The 19,526-nt window shown below is 41.2% G+C and overlaps 1 protein-coding gene across 1 annotated transcript; it reads right to left on the reverse strand.

The window, feature by feature from the left end:
- Window positions 1-366: 366 nt before the first annotated feature.
- angpt2b (angiopoietin 2b) lies at window positions 367-16,891 on the reverse strand. Its single transcript, XM_061817619.1, has 9 exons — window positions 16,081-16,891; window positions 12,661-12,816; window positions 12,149-12,270; window positions 10,446-10,678; window positions 10,166-10,290; window positions 8,831-8,932; window positions 6,595-6,761; window positions 5,500-5,630; window positions 367-4,461 (listed from the first exon to the last, which is right to left on the reverse strand). The coding sequence occupies exons 1-9, from the start codon at window positions 16,396-16,398 to the stop codon at window positions 4,301-4,303; spliced, it is 1,515 nt and encodes a 504-aa protein (XP_061673603.1). The 5' UTR covers window positions 16,399-16,891; the 3' UTR covers window positions 367-4,300.
- Between the last annotated feature and the right edge of the window lie 2,635 nt (window positions 16,892-19,526).

Consider the following 19,526-nt stretch of genomic DNA (forward strand, 5'->3'; position numbering starts at 1 on the left):
TGGTTTTACTTTCCACCTGATTTCGTTGGTCCTGTTCCTTGTGTCAACCAATCAGCCACCCATATCTCGTCATTGGTTCATCAGTTAGCTTGCTTGTTATCGTCACTGCTTTGGTTCTTTCTGGGTCTGTTCATTTATGTCACTCTTAGTTGTGTTCATATACTGTAAATCTCCCTTTTATGCAGGACTGTTCATTCCACCAGATTCATTATTTCTCGGAACCTTGCTTTTCTGGACGTTGATGATTTGGTGTTTTGATTCTTTCACACGCCATGTTTGATGTTTTTTTTCCATCCATTAAAAACATCGGATGACTATTTTAAGCTACCAAAAGATGCATATGAGAGAATTGTGAAATGTTTCAGCTTTTATTTGCATTTATTTACATCTAGATACATTATGCTACAAACAAAATATTATCTTTTGTTTGAGCACAAATGTTGAAACCAGTGGTGGTTTTAGAGCAATTGTAGCACGGTGAGGGACAGTACAGAGTCAGTAAGTACAGAGGCTCTCCATATTTAAACCTGATAGAGGAGACATTTTAGCCCGTGCAACAGACCCAACCCCCCAAATCAAACAAAAAATAACAAAGCCTGAAACCCATAACTAATAAAGAATGCAAATGTTTGGTGAGTTGGAGACAGGGATAAAATCATTGCATGCAAAAAATTGGCTCCTAAATGTTCTTTTTTCAGCTGCACTGTGTGCAACTGGTTAGAGCGTTGCCCTCACAGTTATGAAGACCAAAGTTCAAATCCCAGCCCCGGCTCTGTAGAGTTTTCATTTTCTCTCCGATTTTCTCCCACATCCCAAAGATGTGCATTAATTGGGGACGATAAATTGCCCTTAGGTGTGATTGTGAGAGTGACTGTTGTCTGTCTCTATGTGCCCTGCAATTGACCGGCAACCAGTTCAGGGTGTACCCAGTCTTCTGCCCGTTGACAGCTGCGATAAGCCCCAGCACTGCCATGACCCTCGTGAGAATAAGCGGCTTGGTAAATGGAGAAATACAAGTTCTTATTTCCATTTCATCTTAACCCTAATCAGTGGTCACCAAATCAAATTGTCCTCTTCTATTGCTCCTTGTCCTCCAGCGCCCTAACTCTTAAATTGTATTTTGCAACTAAATATTATGTCATATGCACTTTAATCGATTTACATGAGTACCATTTGGAGCAAGAGCAATGCCATTACAACGATAAGGTTCTTTGGCTCTGATGGTCATCATAAATTAGCATTATTATCATTTTAAAGGTAGATTTTTTTTTTCTCATTAGATTTTGTCATTGTACTGAACGGATACTCAGTATACAGCAGCCTTGATTCCAAAGTTTTTAAAACTTTGAGCAAATAAACAATCCCTGAAGAACAACTTGTTTCCTCTAAACTGTTTTTTTTTAATGGTTTTGTATCTTGTTCTTTGTTTACCACATATAAGAAGAAAAAGCACTGGGAAGAGGTGTTAAAAAATGGCACAGTTCAATTCCAGACCTGTAGAGGTCCTCAAGACTGATTCTCTGTGCACTAGCGCCCCCAAGTGATAGCAGGATTCGTGCCTCCTTCATTCACCACACCGCTTTTCTTTTTTCTCTTTACTATAAAACGTAATTTAAAAAAAACTAGCAGATGTATTGCAAGCTGCAGGCTGATATATGGCCGGTATTGCTTTTTCGATGACCACAAGTAAACGCTCTGCATGCTGACACAGTGAACCACACGGCACAAATGACTAGGACAAATCAGTCCCGGGCACTTCTTCTTTTGCTCTGCCTGCCTACACAAGGCCCGGTACCCAAATACCAGTTATGAATCAAAGATGCTCGAGCACAAGAAGGGAGAGACAAGGACTTATGAGCATTTGGCACCACCAATGCACCATTTCTCAGTCCAGCCTAAACCGCACATGCAACACAGTATTGTTTCAGAATATAGAGAAGAAGCATCCAATCGCAAACTAATTTTTCACTTTGTCATTGAGTTGAGTTATTTTAACGCCCGCCCCCTCGCTTGCTGTTTCACTAACAGTGCATAAAACGTCCAGCATTCGTTATTCAGTTTCTGATTGTCATCGGACCCGAGTCCCGCTTGCCTCGGCTTTCACTTGAAAGAACATAGTGAAGCAATGAAAATATAATTATTATTGCAGAAGAAGTATAACTGTTTTCCCCTTGTCAATTTTTTATTTGAATTTAGAGGTCACAGTGAAGTTTTTGTCAACCGGTTAAAGAAAAACGTCCCTCTGAGAGGGGCCTGTTTGACTTTTTGCAGTTGACCGTGTGTTAGGTGCCATCTTGATCTTGCCTTTTCATAATGTAGACTTGAGGAAAAGGGACATTTAAAAAAAAACAAAATTCTAATTTAGCCAAGAAATCTAGTAGTATTACGTATAAGTATTATAAGAGCGAGATGTGAGAATCTCTCGAACATTTTTCAAGACTGATTGTGGAGTGGGGATCCGCCTCATTGGAAAAGATTGCTTTACGTTGCGACTCACATCTCGCTATACTTGGGCCCCTTCTTCATATAAACTTGTCTAATAAGTGGGGATTGGGGAGAATTTGGGAGTTTGGTCTTCTTCACTGGACCTGAACGCAGCCATTTCATCTGTTGAGCCAGTTGGCCAAATCTAGACTTTATTAAAGTCACTTTGATGGATTCATTCCCCGCTTCGCCCCATTGTGATCTATAGCCTGTCCAGTCTTCGGAGGCTCTAATAAACTAACAAAGCAATACGGTGATCTGTGTGCGTGTTTTCACAATCAGTGCTACCACAACATCCACTTGTGATAATATGCGGATCATGCCTTTCTCTATTCAGATTATAATAGGATATGATTGGATATTTACATGCATATAGCGCTTTCAGATGGTGCTCAAGCGATTTAATTAATAGCTCTGCATTCTTCAGAACAATTCGACTGTGTTGAGCATGTCCCGCATCTTTGCTAATGGAGTAGTAAATCAACGGCAGTTAAAGCCCGGTTGAGCGCTTCACGGGTCCGGTGAAGCCTCACAAAGAAAAGGCAATTTGCGGAGAACAGAGGAATTTGTTGCTCGGAAGGTATTTTTACATTATCAGCAAATAGATGCTTCTTTCCTATGGAAAGTATCAACTAGCACTGACTAAAATAAAGATACGGGCAGCCCAGTTCGTGAAACCGACTGTGTCCGGTTGCACTAAATTGCCAGATGTCATTCGGAGAAGCACAGCGGTGCGTATGAAACAATGAGCAGGCAGTGTCAACGTGACCAGGCCTTCTCCTCCTCCGTGGCCACGCTCAATGTGCACAGCTGATACAGGTGGAAAATATTTGCACTCTAATAGGAACTGCTGGGAACGGCGCTACTGGATAATTTATCCCGTCAGCTGTCTGAGGCAAGTGCGAGTCCCCCCCACCACCACCACAACAGACAATATGCAGGCTATATTCTTTTTAACAGCCCCAAGATGTTGCAACAAATGTTTTATTCCTAGAATAAATCACCTTGGGAAGAATGTTTAATGTGCTTTTATGAGGGAAATCACTCAAAAATGAATATTTCATGAGAGCCAGAAGAGGAAGGAACTAGAATGTTTCACTCTGTAAAACCCTTTAGAAGGGCAAAATTGTTTCTTATGGCCGTCCTTGTTTTAATGATGGTGCAACAATTTTTAAGCGAGCGCATGTTGTCAAACTATCAAACGTAAAAGCTGTAAGTCCATGGTTCCCTTTTTTTTTTTTACATTAAAATGTAAAATTCGGATTTATGTCATTAATTAAATTACATTTTTGAACGTCAAACAAAGCGTACAACAAATCCGTGACTACATCCCCCTCATTGACATACTATTGTATGTCTGCTGGTCCGTATTTGGAAGATCATCACCTTTGCTGAGTCTCTTTTTTTTTTTTTTTTTTTTTTTTTTTGGGCGCCCATCACGTTTCATCACACAATGTCCTATTCTGAAATTTGTGGAGATTCTTTCTTCTGTTCGTCAGTGAAAAAAATCTACATTGCTCTGATTTTTGCTGAAGCCCATTTGGTGCACCAATGGAACAATATTGAAGAAGGTTGAGCAGACAAAAATAGTACTTTGCCTCCATCTTGGTACCAAGGAACTAGTGTATATGAACTATATATTTGTGGCACTTGCTTGAGACAAAATGATTGCTTGTGGCATCCTTTGGCAATTATTCCATCCAGGGCTCAGTTCCACTTTTTCCTCACAGTTCCACACACACTGATTTCAGTTCTGGTCGCACTCTCTGATACTGTGGTGTCCATAATAAATGGTTTTCCCTAAGACGAACAGTCATCAGAAGTTTGCCGGGCGCACCATCATGGTTGCCATGGTAGCCATCATGTTTGGTCCTTTCCAATAGTACCACTTAATGCCGTTGTAGCGAACCACAGTGGACGAGCTCGGGTAATACACACCATTCAGGTTGGATGGTCCGCAAGCCTCAAACCACCAACCTGAGAAGGAAACATGGCAAAGAATGATTCAGGGACTCAAATCTGGCTCGTTGGAGTTTACGCTGAAAACGTGGAAGTGCAACAAAATAAACTGGAAGTCACAAGAAAATTGAATATATTACTAATTTACTAACTTAAAATTGTTAGGGTTAGGGTTGTATCAAAAACATCAGCTTTAATTCTTGGTTGTGGTGCTGACCTAAATATTAGATGAGTTGTCTTCATTTGGCATAGAGCATTATTTGGTAACGTCACAAAGTGTTTCAAATTGATATGTGATTTTTTTTTTTTTTATATATACAACATTGTTTTTTGTAGTTGTAGTTTTATAGCACAAAACTGTACGACCGCCAATATTGGATCAGTATGATAATAAAACGAACTTTGCTGGTGGTTGGTAGTACTATAAAGGACTACAAATATTAGGTGAAAAGTGTTTTGTCAACATTTTGTTTTATGTGCTGCATCCGCAAACAGATAACTATACATTTTCCTCATTATTTGAGCAAAATATATTTTTTTTCTTTTTACTGAATGAAGAGAGGAAAAGTTAATGGAGATTTTTTTTTTTAGATCTACGTCCTGTTCTTATCAGGCAGACTAAAAGGCACAACAGCGACATGGACGAGCGTGAACTAGGGAACGTTAACAATGACAGCAAACAATTTGGCGAAGATGTCCCCTATCGTTCGCCCTATTGAAGAGAATTGTTTTATGTTTGCCATTAGTTTTGGTGATTGGTGGTTGTTGCATTGTGTCTTCTGCTGGACTGAAAACAACCAGCTTCTGATTGTTACTTTTGTACTTTCATAGTCTGTACTTTTTTTAAACTTTCATTCATCAGTAAAATAGTTCAATCAGTACTATTTCTTTTTACCAGCTTTTTTTTTTTTTTTAACTCAGGTACGCATCTCTATTGAGACTTGAGTGTGAGTACTTTTGCAACCTTTGCCCTTTACCGAGAGATTGATAGCGATGTTTACATACGAGTAGGACAAAATGAGACGTGTTTGGCATCTGGTGAGGGAAACGTCGCACCTCCGGACGCGAGTTGAGCGCACTTGCAGGTGCAGCGGTCGTTGTCTCTGTCCTTGGTGCTGAACTGGGTCCCGCTGTGGGCCATGCTGTTCGTCCGTCCAGCAGTCCCACTGAAGCCCTCAACATGAAGGCTGGATTTGCAACCATGGAAAAGAAGAGTAGTATGTTATTCTTGTTCTTGATTCGAATCTGAAATTCTAAGTCTTTCTTTTTTTTTTTTCTTTTTTTTTGTAGACTTGGCTGCTAATCTGAATTACCACCCAATACATTCACAGCCTTAGTCGGTTAAATATCATCAGCCTTTCCCAAATACAGCCTAAATACTCAAACACACACAAAATATCTCAAGTAGGAATCGACAAGCAAGCTTTATTTGAGGCAATGCAGCCTCTGGTCTACGCCGTGAAACGCAGTGACTCTCATTGCGCTAATCACGTGGAACAAAGTGAAGCAAATGGAATTATGTGCAATACTCCAGATCTTGGAAAGAGCACACCCACGTGTGATTATGATTTGTTATTTCACGCAGCATCCATCTCCATGTACTGTCAGAAACAAATCACTTTGAAATTGATGTGAAACATAAACATTGCTATTTGGGCGCTCTGATGTCAGCTCGAAAGAAATCACAGCACGCCCGCACATAATCTTGTTTTAGTTTGTTTGTATTGTTGTTGCAACAGTATTCATGTACTACAAACATAAAGGGAGGGATGGTGCTGAGGGACTATAAGCTGTGACTGAAGAAGCGATGGAAAAAATGAAGAAAGTCGAGCTTTCTCTTAAATTGCATTCTTGAAATAGTTCAAGAGAGAATAGTTTTGTTTTGAGGATAAACAAGGTTATCAGAGAAAGAAAGATATAGAATTATTGATTATCCGCTGCGATACTTTGAGATTCACCTCCGGCGGGAAGGGTTTTGTCTCTTTCAAAACATAAACATTTGGATTGAAAAGTGTACCTTCATTGTGCTGTAGATCCATTAATGTCTCTCATTCAATTCAACAAGTTTAATTGAATGAGGTTTATGTTTATTTAATGTTTACTTGTCATAATTGCCTCCAGAAATATTATATCATGATTATATCATAGTACCTGTAGTTACGGTCCTCCCCGTTAGTGAAGAAGTGTTTGAAGTGCGAGTAGGCCTCATTCCCCTCTCTGTCCTTCAAGTGGACAAGTAGGCTATATTCCCCGGATCTGGTCAGCTGATGAATGATGTCATTTCCCAGCCAGTGTTCTCCAGAAGGCTCTCCGAATCCCTGGACCGGGCGCAACGGCAAAGAAGCTAATGAGCGGGCAGTTTGCCAAAGACCTGCCAAGTGCGTTCGCAGTTAATACGATAATGTAACTAAATTCAAGTGGCACATTTATCATTTACGTGGCAGGAGACTTTGAGAAGCAAAATACGCAGTACTGGAAGTCGCCCCAGTCGAGGCTTAAATTTGCCTCGGTACACTTTCGGTGCACCATTTTGACTCTCAGCACTTAAATAATTGCTACTGTGGGTGCATTCGCTGAGGAGGTGGAGAAGGAGATCCGACTCACTTTTTAACAGGAAAAAAAATGAACATAATGATAATGAGGAATGCATGAGATCCTTGAAATATAAACAGTGAAAAAAAGCACCGGGTTGACCAGTGGTAATGAAAAATACATCTTCTTTTCCACGTGATTGGCTGCTGGAAAGGTCAAATTATGGAGGTTTGACGGTGGGTTCAGCTGGTAAAGCATTGGCCTCACAGTTCTGAGGTCCCGGGTTCAATCCCGGCCCCGCCTGTCTGGAGTTTGCATGTTCTCGCCGTGCCTGCGTGGGTTTCCTACGGTTTCCCCACATCCCAAAAACATGCAACATTAATTGGACGCTCTAAATTGCCTCGAGGTGTGATTGTGAGTGTGGCTGTTTCTCTACGTAGCCTGCGATTGGCTGGCAACCAGTTCAGGGTGTACCCCGCCTCCTGCCCATTGGCAGCTGGGATAGGCTCCAGCACTCCCCGCGACCCTCATGAGGATAAGCGGCAAAGAAAATGAATGGATGGAAGGTTTGATGACCTCAGCTCCCAAGTCATCGGCGAAGGAAAGGCACACAAAGTATCTATGTGTGCACCTAAATTTTCGAGACACTTTGTCTCAGTGCTCCTGAAGAGATTGTTTTGAGGCAAAAGCAACTAGTATATACTGGATTAGGTAGGAGCTCAGTTCCATTTATCATGTGACCCGCAGGCCTCGGCACAACTGTTTAGTGCTATTGATTGCAGTCAGTGGGATTACGAGCAGGGACTTGGATCAAATAATAAATGTTATCTGCCACCGACAGGGCGCCTGTGCTCTCATGCCTCAACTGGAGCCAAATATTTACCAACCACTTGTAAAAATATTGTTCTTGTAGGGTTTTGATTTCTCTCTCTCTCTCTCTCTCTCTCTCTCTCTCTCTCTCTCTCCTTCTTCCATCTCTTAAGTCAGCCTTCCCCCTGCTTCCGCTTCCAGCAAAGTGGCACTTAAGAAATGAATTGCTTTAGTAATCACTGAAGAACCTAAACTCGACTCACTCAGCCAACAGAGTTGAAAAGTATTTTTGACTCAGCGGCACATGGAGTCTTATTGACACAACTTTGTAATGATATTCTGAAGCAAAAGAGCAATAAATAAATAAATAATACATTTGATTCAGCAAAACAACCATTCAAATTCTATAGTATTTGTTACTCCTTCAAGAAGTTTAGTTCACTACACGTTTAGTTTTTGCTTAATTCAATAGATGACAAATGTTTAACATGCATGAGTTTGTATTCAACAAAGCTGGGCGTTTTCTTGTAATGACTAAAACAAAATAACAAAAGGGTCTAGACGGCCGTCATTGTTTGCTCTGTCACGTCGTTCTTCTTTGAATTCATCCGCTGGTATGATGTCATTGTGACTGCGCACTCCATGCTTGAAACAAAAGCCAGATAAGGGTAAGGACAAAATAATACCACTTGGTGAAAATATGGATTTTGAGATACTGGTGTTCAACCAAGCTTTGAGATCTTAAAAAGTGATACAAAAGTAATCTTCCTCTATCGGTCACTGAAATGTGAGTGTGCATGTGTTTTCGTGTGTGTGTGTGTGTGTGTGGCAGTGCATGCTTGGATGTGTGGGAGTTTGACAGCAAGAGGGAGCAGGAGCAGGTGCAATAACATGCGAGGTGGTAGAAAACACGACGGCTGCCAAACATAACAAGCGGGGGTCACCTGGGATCACACACGATGCCGGCAATCCCACGCCTGGCCATACTGATGCACGTACGCATTATTATTGGATGATGATGCCCCCTCCCTTCTGTGGGACCTACCAATTTGTACTCCTTCCATCCACGGTGGAAATCGACGGAGCCGTTTCTGCGATGCTGGAACACAGTCCATCCTCCACCTCTGGTCTCCATATCACAGAAAACCTCAACACATCAAGCAGATTATGTCAGTTTTCTCCTGTAAATTTATAACACCGTAATGCCTATGCTATTTGTTAGCCAGTCTATGGCATTTCGCATTGTTTGTCAGCATTAAGCTAATTGTGTTCAAGCTAAGCTAAGCAATTTGATGGTTTGCCTGATTTTTTTTTTTCTTAACTTTCGTCACAGAAATTTTGACTAAAGGACAAATGCTGGTTGTCTGATGAATTAACTATGATATATATATATATATATATATATATATATATATATATTACATTGCAGTATGTTTTCAGCATTATATTACAGTACAGTAGCTCTAGGAAAGGCAGAGAAAAGTTAGCTGACTTGTAATATCCTTTGGTGTGCCCCCCACACTTGGACTCTTTATGAATTCTTAAACAGAACCTTGAAATGAACCTTGAAGTGTTAATTTTTAAAATGTCATTCATGCGGAATACAAGCCCGAGTGAACACACTAAAATTAATTTGAGTTCAAAAGGATTCCTATTGTTCACAGCTCCAGCCATTAAAATGTAATTTTATTTTGTTGAAGTTGTCACTGCCACGACGACACGTTTATTACTTTGGGAAGCTTGTCCAGCTGAGAACTCAAAACCTCCGGAAAATGGAACAAAACTGTTTCTGCTCCCACTTTATTGGAACCAGCCAGCTTGCCAGCCTTATTCACGACATCGATTGAAAGGAGCACTGATTTGGCGTGTAATAACTTGCATCACGGAACCGAAGGTTGGCCTCCGTTGACAGGAAACACATGGCACAACAACCTAACACCTGGCTGCTTTGCCCGCAGGCGTTGAAGAGGAAGACTAGGCGTGCACAAAAAATAAAAACGGAAGCTGAGGGGAAGGTACAGGCCGGCAAACTTAAGTAAAAGTGATGAATAAAAAATGCCGCTATCTTGAGTCCGCACAGTGAGGACACCAGCGTTGAATCCTAACTTGCCACTGGAGGCGGCCACGGTCGAATTAACAAGGGTTTGTTACTACCAAACGTTGACAGCTACTTCCCAAGTTATTCCGACATCGCGCTCAGCGCCGCACACATCCTCACCGCAAGGCGTTTGGAGACCAATAACAAGAAACAAAAACAGCGTGGCATTTCCGCAAAACATGCACTAGATATTAAATACTTAAAAAAAAAAAAAAGATGCTGTCACAGTCATTTAGGTGATATTTACTGGAGAAGATCAATGACCTTTAAAAGTTGCATTACCTTGACAGAGTGGGTGGAGTTCGTGAGGCGTATGTTGTATATCCCGCTCGCTGTTTGTCCAGAATGCAAAATCTCAGCGCAGTCCCTAAAAATAGGTGGCTCCTGTTTGGGCAGATGGGAGATTTCTGGAAGAAAGAAAGAAGAAAATGTACTTTTCACGATTATAGATATGATATCAAGATTCGATCTAAACCACAAGTTAATTAGTTTTTTTTTGTGTGTTGGCAGTACATCAAACATACATAGTTTTTTTTTTCTTGCTTCATGAAGTTCGTCTTACCATTACAGTTGTTGACCAAAGCCAGCAGCTGCTCAACTGTGTCCGCGAGCTGAGATTGCTGCCTCTGCAGCAACGTGTTGTTTAGAGTTGCGCCGCCCAAATCGCCCTGGAGCTGGCCGACCAGTCGGCTCTGCCTTTGCATCAGTTCGCGCAACTGCTGCTTTTCTCTCTGCAGGCCCTGCAGTTCCGTCCCATAACGAGCCTCCAGCGCCAAGAGCCTCTGCTCGAGAAAACTTTGGGGAAGAAAAAAAAAAAGCACATTGTCAGCATGGTGTACGTTTTTTTTTTTGTTTGTTTGTTTTTTTAGATGTTGGGAGCCTTTTAAATACAATAAAATTTTGTCTGGACACAACCAATCCAAGGATGAGTTATTTGAGTTAAACATTGTGTACACTTACTTACAGCACTGTTTTAATTGCTACGGGTATTTTTATTTCAGTGTATTATCAAACCAACAGGCTACATAATATCTACAATACAGGTTGCTACTAAATAATACCTCCCATTTTAGGATGAAAAGTCAGTATGTAAATCTAAACTCTGAAACAAGTAATCTGTACAGGATGGAAAATGACATTGTCATGAAAATAAGAACTCGTTTATGGGTGGAACTGTCAGAGTCGTATTGAATTCATATTTATTTTTGTGGATTTAGTGTTCAACCAAATGCAATTTAGTGGTGTTTATGATCGCCCCCCCCATCCAACTAATGAAAAAAAACACGTCCAGTATGTATATATTGTGTGTATTCATAAATGTGTATTTATCTATTAATCTGTCAAATAATAAACCAGAATGTCCCGAAAGGCAGATGGGGCAAGCACAAACAAAGGGAACAGGTGGCAACGCTGGAGGGGCTTGAATCTGGCAGTGGCGCTGGGTGAAAACGAAGGACTGGAATGATCAACAACAATCACACTGGGACAAAACCACCCGGTTGTTTTCATGCTGACTGCTGACCCGCCTTTAACCCACACTGACCAAAATCTGACCTCCTGTTCCTGTGTTTCTAGTAAGAAGAAAAGGAAACCCCTCCTAGCAAGCCAGGCCTTTTGACTGCATACACACTTACACATGCTCACACAATGCATATTATACTGCGAGAGCCATATTTTCGAAGATTGGACCGAGTTTATTCTGTTCGCCTTTCCCAATTGTTTTATGATCAATACCAAATGCACGTACGCATATTGCCTATTATAAAAACTGCATCGAAAATTAGCACGACATATTTTTTTCACCCTACTGTCAATGAAATGTTGAGTGAACTTTTTTTTTTTATTATTATGGTTGTAACCTGAAGTGATGTTAAGTTGCTGTGGTTTCTAATAAATTAAAAAAAATGTCTATCAATTCTAGAAATTGCTGAATGTACTGCTTTTTGATAGAGCGCTTGTATTCTCGATACTAATGTTATGGTTTATGAGTTCTTATAGTGAGTTTATATACTTTATTTTTAGAGGAAAATCATCGGGTTGCAACGTTTACGACATCATTCTAGCCATTTTTAGCAGTCTTATCAAACTATATACTGTCAGTCAAGAAAGGATGCAGGATCTCTGAACAAACACCAACACACGAAAAAAAGAAGAAAGCACGTTTGACAAATGGGATCCCACCTTGACATAACGGGGTCAAGCTCCTTTTGTTCTCTTGCCCGACACCGCCAAAATCATATTTTAGGCACTTTTATGTGTGGTCACCTGTTTTTATCACTGAGACGTGAGATCTCCTGAGTCTGCAGGAGTATGTGCTTCTCCAGACGGTTGGTAAAAAGCGAGTACTCCAGCAGCTGGATCTCCAGGCGACTGGTCTGGTTTAATACCTGCATGCGGGGAGAAAGGCAGGATTACTGCCACAGTATGGCGTGAGTTATGCTGGAACATATGGGAAATAAAAATCAAAGGAAAGTAAAATGGACCTATAATTTGTAAGCATTATTTCAGCTGAATGAGCACATAGTGTATATAGTATAACGCTTTAAGGTCTTGGCACATGTTGTACATGTTTAAGTTGATTTAATAATTGCAAACACATTTTGTATTTTGCTACTGACTTGTGCTTTAACTGGTATCTTGTCAGAAGGTGAGCATAAAATCCGACCCTGAACGAGCAATAAGTAGTCACCACCGCCACTATCGTTGGTAGCTGCGTTTTGTCAACGCTTTTGTATTGAGTTAAGTGTTATAAAATAAAGGCTTCGCTGTGCGCTCACCTGAGTTTCAACATGGGTCAGTTTGCGCGTCTGCTCTGCTGACTGACTGAGGAGGTTGCTGCCCATCTCTAGCATGGCGGCCGTCTGGGTTTGAACCGCGGTTCGCTTTATTTCCTCCATGCCGGAGCGAACGTTCTCCTGCATTAAATTTTCCAGCTGAGGAAAGAGAGAGCGTTGCCACACATCATTCGTCGTAGAATAATGTGCAATTCACATTATATATAAGTGATTGACAGTTGTGTCCTCGACATCAGGAGATATGAGTCTGTACTTGTGGAACTCAGTACTAGAATGGCCTTAAATATATTTTGAATCAGGTTTTTAAAAAAAATACTTTCTTCCAATATGGAACAACTGTTACGTAAGATTCGTCTGCCTTTCACTTGAATGAATATATGTGGTGCGACATCAAATACCCAGTGCTGTACACCTTTTCAAATGAATATTGCATATTGTAGTATTTCACAACTGAACCAAAAGGCAATTTGAGACGTAGAGGTAATTACATGTTTGCTTGGTAGTAATCGTCCTTTCTTCATTTCAAACAATGTCCTTCTAACCCTCTCTTACTCCCGATTGCTCCAGAAATCCAATTTTCACATTGCAAATACCAAATAAATAAATGATGCACCTATTACTCCGGGTATTAAAGCCAGCTCTAAAGGAAGAGCTTCACTTGCTTGCGCCGTGTATTGACACTAGCCACCAATAATGGAGCTCAAATTAAGAGGTACACTCCCTCGCCACTACTCGTTGCACTAATTGCTGCTTTGTAACACACCGTACCCGGAAAATCACTTTTTGGATCAAGGATAATTCTCCTCTCGTATCTAAAAGGCATAGATGAAGGGAAAGTAGATGAATCTGTGTGTCACTTGTCGAGCCATTACGCTCATTTGTTCACATAATTACAGCAGTGGAGGAACACCAGGGAGATTGTTAGGGATGTTTGGGGGATAATTGATGCCTCAATCAATACCAGTACTGATTTTTTTCCCCCACAGGTGTTAATGGGACTAGATTAAGCATATATATATATATTTTTTTTTTTTTTTTGGGGGGGGGGCATCAAGTTGTTATGAAATAGGGCGGAGAAAAAAGGTGCAGCAGCAAATTGGAATCGACTGCATTTTTCCAGAACGTCAGTTCACCAGGGGTCAACGGGCCTTCCACATGGCTGCAAAATATTTTTACATTTGCATAAGCTGCTTAGGCTATTAATAGAAAAGAAAAAGACAAAAGCATGTTCACATCTCCTCTGCCAAACCCCACTTCGGGCAAGAGAGAGAGCGAGCAGAGGGGAACCGGGCGGGAGGTCGCATAGGGGGGCTTGGACAAAGGAAAACAAACATGAATTTCTTCTTAGAAAACACCAGAGAAGGAATTTGCGAAATCAATGCCGTCCCCTTGCACTGGTTCACTTCTTGAGCCTTATGTGGAACTTGACGCTTTAGCAAATGTTTTGTACAGTTTTTGTGCGTCGCCTTTTAATAAACTTGGTTGGATAATCTGCAGTGGGTCTAATTTACCCTTTTTAGGAATGGAAAGATTGTGGTTGTTCGAAGGAAAGAACCAAAACGATTTTTTGGAATTGTCAGTGGAAATAGTGACTGATCTGGATCTGAAAAGTCTTTGCAGGCTGGCTTTAATGGGCATCAATTTTTCATGTACATACTGTATATCATAAATATATTGAAAGAAGGGTTTGCTTATATTGTCCCCTTTGGTGCATATTACCTGTTGACTGGCTGAACGGGTGTCATTTTAAGTGGTTATGTATAGAATGCTTTCCCTCTTCCCCCAAGTACAAGAATATTGAATGTATCTGTTACTACTCTACAACAATAGAAGATCGATGTGTTGAATATTACTTTCGTATTCTACCTCTTAGCCATTTTCTCAAAAGCACACAAACAACAAATAAATTTCACTTCCTTTTCGATCCCTCAGACTCATGCATAAAGCAGCACCTCGCGCCGTGGAAGCACGGTCCTCGGTTCGCAGACTCGAGCCTCAGACAGAGTGCGCACAGGGGAATTGTGGGAAGTGTGCACGTGTTTTCAAATGAGCGTGTGAGTGTTTTCTTATGTCTACTTGCAGATGTCGCATGTCCAAAAAGAATGAGTCCAAGTGGAAAAGAGGATGGGAGAAGTGATTGTTGAGAAGTCAAGGTGTGGGTTGAGAAACATCACCAAAGTATGCGACAATCCTGAGAGAATTTATGGATATGGACAGAGAGGGCGGGCATAAAAAAAAAATAATTCCTGGTGAGAAAGTTTAGCTTTGGTATTCATAATATTCTATTTTAAAATTCTGGAATATGATCATGTTTACTTTGGGTCCAGCTAAAGCCTGCCTGAGGGATGAATGCATACGATAAATATTGAGCGCACTGCAGACAAGAATAGAGCGACGGGTGGAGAGGATTGGCGTCGATGCGGCACAATGGGTCAGTGCTGATCCTGTGCCCTGTTGACCTGAGCAACGCAAGCATTAATGTGCGGAAATTTTTAATCGCATTGCTTGATTTGAGTCATAATCCAGATTCAATAGAGCTGCTCGTGCCAAACAATCATTTTACCGAACACACCTCCAAGTTAAGAACAGTCAGCTTTGGCTAGAGAGCTGCTAAAGTCAAGTCAAGATTGTTTATTTGTGCCTGTCATGGTTAAAGAAGAATTAAAAGGAGTTAGCGTCATGATCCATGTTTGGCATCATCTCATTTCAGCAAGCTTGTCTTTCTCTTGCATGCAAGAGAGAGTACTGGTATCCAAATAGTACGGAGAAGAATCCAGGCATATTCCAGACATTGACACTGTGCCAGGCAACAAGCATCGTGCATCGAGGAAATCCCAGTAAAGTTTATTAAGTAAATTTATCAATAATCAAAGCTTGTCAACAGACGCTGTCATCTGTGGAGTTGCAATGTTTTTTCAACATTTTGCTTGCAGCTCTAAACTAAAATAGGACATGAAAACAAGACGTCTGAGAAAGTGCAGCACACCGCCAAGGTTTAAACGTGTCATGAGCAGAAATTCAAATTAAAGGAGCACAATCTAAAACCATATATGCAAAAAGAGATATCATTGGATCTCAACGATTCCAGTCTGATCAGAATATTGAAAATTCAACATTGACCTTGAATGCGTGAACGGTTTCTGAACTAGACTGACTTAATTTTTATATCTAAGGTTGTAAATGTACAAAAACAGGCTGAATTGTGACATATTATCGTTAGCTATTGATCAATGAACTGTAGTTTTAAAATGTTCTAAATTTGAATGAAACCTTGAGACATACACCAATGCATTAGAAAATTAGAAACGATCCAACTGTAGTGACCGAGACTGATGAAAATGAAACCGCTTTGTTGGAAATAACAATACACATGAATTTATATTTTAATCCAAAAAAATGTACCTTCTGCAGCCACAGTGTATTATTCTCCGTTGCACTCTCAAGACTCTCCAGCTTAATTTCCAACCAAGTGGAACCGTCCTTCTGGGTCCTGCCGAGAGTTGTTTGACTCACGGAAGATTGGACCTGGGCTGGGGAGTCCCCCTGGAGCGTGTTCGAGACCTCAAAGTTTTTCTGGGGCTGGCAATGTTCCACCTCAGGGAGGATGAATGTGTAGCTGCAGTCGCCGTGCTGCACCGTGTGGTGCTGGCGCTCCGAGCCCAAGGCGGAAGCTATCAGGTGGGCCAGGTAGGCCAGCGTCAGACCCAGCAAGCGTCCCATCTCAAGTAGGAAGAGAGGAAATGTGGCGTGTCCTATTTAGAGAGTGCACATATCAGACATTCCCTGCTTCTTTATCCAAAATGTCCTTCAGCTCTGTTCCTTTTATCCCGTTCTCTTCTGATCTTCTCTTCTGGTTGCTCTTCCATCCAGATGTTTTCCTCCTCTGCTTGGTTCCTGGTTCTGCTCTTCTTTGTGGGGGGTCGGATGGGTGGGGGGGCACTTAACAAAAGTCAGGAGCAGAGATCGATTCTAAGTCCAATGCTAAGCATTTAAATCCATCCCAAACAAACACTAATGTGAGTCCTTGCTCCAAATGTGTTGGTCTAGAAAAGATCCGAGATCAAGTTAAAAGCCCTCCTAACAATCCTGACAGTATGGTTCTTAAAATTTTTAAGAGGGGTGGTTCTTTTTCCCTCTCCACACACATGCAGCCACACACACATCTTTCGTCAATGACCCGCACTCTGGTACTTTCACACTCTTAGGAAGTAGAAAAGGAACACGCACTTCTGTTCAGCAGAACTCCAGGCGGAACTTTTTACTTTGTGTCCCCTCCCACTCTCTTGCTCTCTCTCCTGTCATACATTCATTTTCAGAGCTGCTTACGCTCACGAGGGTCGCGGGAGTGCTGGAGCCAATCCCGGCTGTCATCGGGCGGGAGGCGGGGTACACCCTGAACTGGTTGCCGGCCAATCGCAGTGCACATGGAGACAGACAACAGTCGCACTCACAATGACACCTACGGGCGATGGGAAGTCTCCAATTAATGCATGTGGGAGGAAACTGGAGTGCCCAGAGAAAACCGGGGAGAACATGTCAACTTCACACAGGTGGGCCGGGATTTGAACCACGGTCCTCAGAACTGTGAGGCTAACGCTCTAACGAGTTGCTCCACCGTGACTCCATACATTGGACATCCACACCCAAACTTGTTGCCTTACTGATGAACTTTGTACAGTTTTTAAGGACTTAAAGGGTTAATTTGGCAGATTGCGGGTCGAGGGTGTGTTTGTTTGTTTTTTGTTTTTTTTTTTCACATCAAATAACACGATTTTTTTGGTTGACAGAGCTGGTCGTCACACATCATGTTTTTTTTGGCATCCTGTCATTAGCCTTCCCAAAGAAGAACAAACAAATACACGCTTTGCTCTCTCTAATGTTAATTGCGCATATGACGAGAGTACGGAACGGAAGTTTCCATATACTGCACTTCCAGTCATGTGCGTCACAGACCGAGCCATCAACTCGTAAAGAAGACGAACATTCCACACTGCCATCGTTGTGTGGATGCTTAATGACCCGACCACTTTGTGAAACACACCGTCTTGCCATATGATTATCTTTGTGGCAATATGCAACAAGTTAGTTATTCTAACCCTCATCAAAGCCAGAAGTTAATAGGCTGTACACATCTCCCAAGCAGTAATTTCCCAGTACTGATTTGAGATATGTAATAATCTAGCTAAAATATCTTGTTGACACTGATCAAATATCCATCATGATTAATTGCAGTCAGGTCCCAGACCGCTTGATGGAAGCAAGAAATACCTAGTAATATAAGCATTATTCTTGCCAGTTTTATCATCAAATTTGACCTTAAGCACTTTCAGAAAACTTGGAAATGACCAACAAAATGATTGAAGGGTGGAAAAATAAAAAAAAAACATACTCCCGCAGAGATGATTTATGTGCATTTGTGCTTTCATGTTTGAAACGTAGCCACATGTGATCTCTTTAAGCATGCATGGAATACGATAGACGATAAATAGGATGTTGGATAATTAGATTATATCCAGATGGATACACAATGTTAAATTGTACTGAATATAAACTGGAGGGGGGGCATCCCGGTGTGGTGAGTACGTGCGTCTCACAGTTCTGAAACTGGAGATTTGGATCTGGGCTCTGGTCTTCCCACTTAAGTGGAACTTGCATGTTCTCCACATTCTTGTGTGCGTTTTCTCTTAAAAATTGCTTGTGTGAACACAGTTAATTGCATTATGTGGCTGAAGATTTTTTTTTCTGTTCAATATTTTAATAAACAATAAAATACGATGTTAGATTTTACAAAAGTCACACAGAAATGAAGATATAAATAATGCAATCTTATGGTATGCATGCAACTTTTTTCAATCAAATATTTAAGATGAGATATCATCATTTATGCTCTCCCTAGAGGAAATTAAGTTATTAGAAAGTGAGTTTTTAATGACAAGGATTCACACATTAACAGTTGTAAAAAAAAAAAAAAAACAATACAGGGAATTGCCATTCATAGTTCATGTAAGTGGGTGGCAGCTTACTGCTCTTAGGAAAGCTAATTGGAAGACAAGTCTGGAAATATTGTACTGCACATGGCCATGGACGACCACAGTCCCTCCCACTGGACATCATCTGGATTTTCTCATGCATTCCAATTCTGCAAGTGGATGAAAGCACAATCAAAGTGTTGTTACTCACTTACTGTCTAATGGGGATGTTGAAAAACATCTGTTACGACATCCACGGTAAAAGAGCACCATAAATCGGATGCATCACGTGGGATGAAAAATAAATGAGAGTCAATTATTTGACTTTCACAGAACCAAATGTTCACAAAAAGTGGACCCATCTGCTATTCTAGTCAAGTGGTCGGGAATATCCGCCCTGTGGTACAGCTTGATGCAGTGGGACCCGTCAGTCCACGTCACATTGTTAACGTTCATCTAAGGCAGACAAGTGAGCAGATTTACCCCTGATTTCCCTTCAAATCGTCTCTTAGTTACTGAATAAAAAAAAAAAAAAAAAACACCACCCTCGTATTCCATCTATACGCCCGTCTCTCATCAATGACCATCTGTTTGCTTCAGGAGCAGAAGAATGGTCGTGACCGTCTACAGCACGATGATATTTATGATAATAATAATGTCATTAGCAGAGCTTTACTACTGCACAGAACCGAGCATTGAGGCAACAAAAAGTTTAGCTCCACGGATTTGAGCCTCATATAAAATGACCTTGATTGAATTGCACCTGATGAACCTAACGAGTGTGTGAAGTTATTGATGCAACCAAACACATGATGCGTTCAGGCCCCCTGGGGTCCCAATCAAGGTGTGTTACGATGACATTAGTGAAGAGGTCCAAAG

This window comes from Syngnathoides biaculeatus, chromosome 1 (genome assembly GCF_019802595.1).
Source record: "Syngnathoides biaculeatus isolate LvHL_M chromosome 1, ASM1980259v1, whole genome shotgun sequence".
In the NCBI taxonomy this organism is placed as follows: Eukaryota; Metazoa; Chordata; class Actinopteri; order Syngnathiformes; family Syngnathidae; genus Syngnathoides; species Syngnathoides biaculeatus.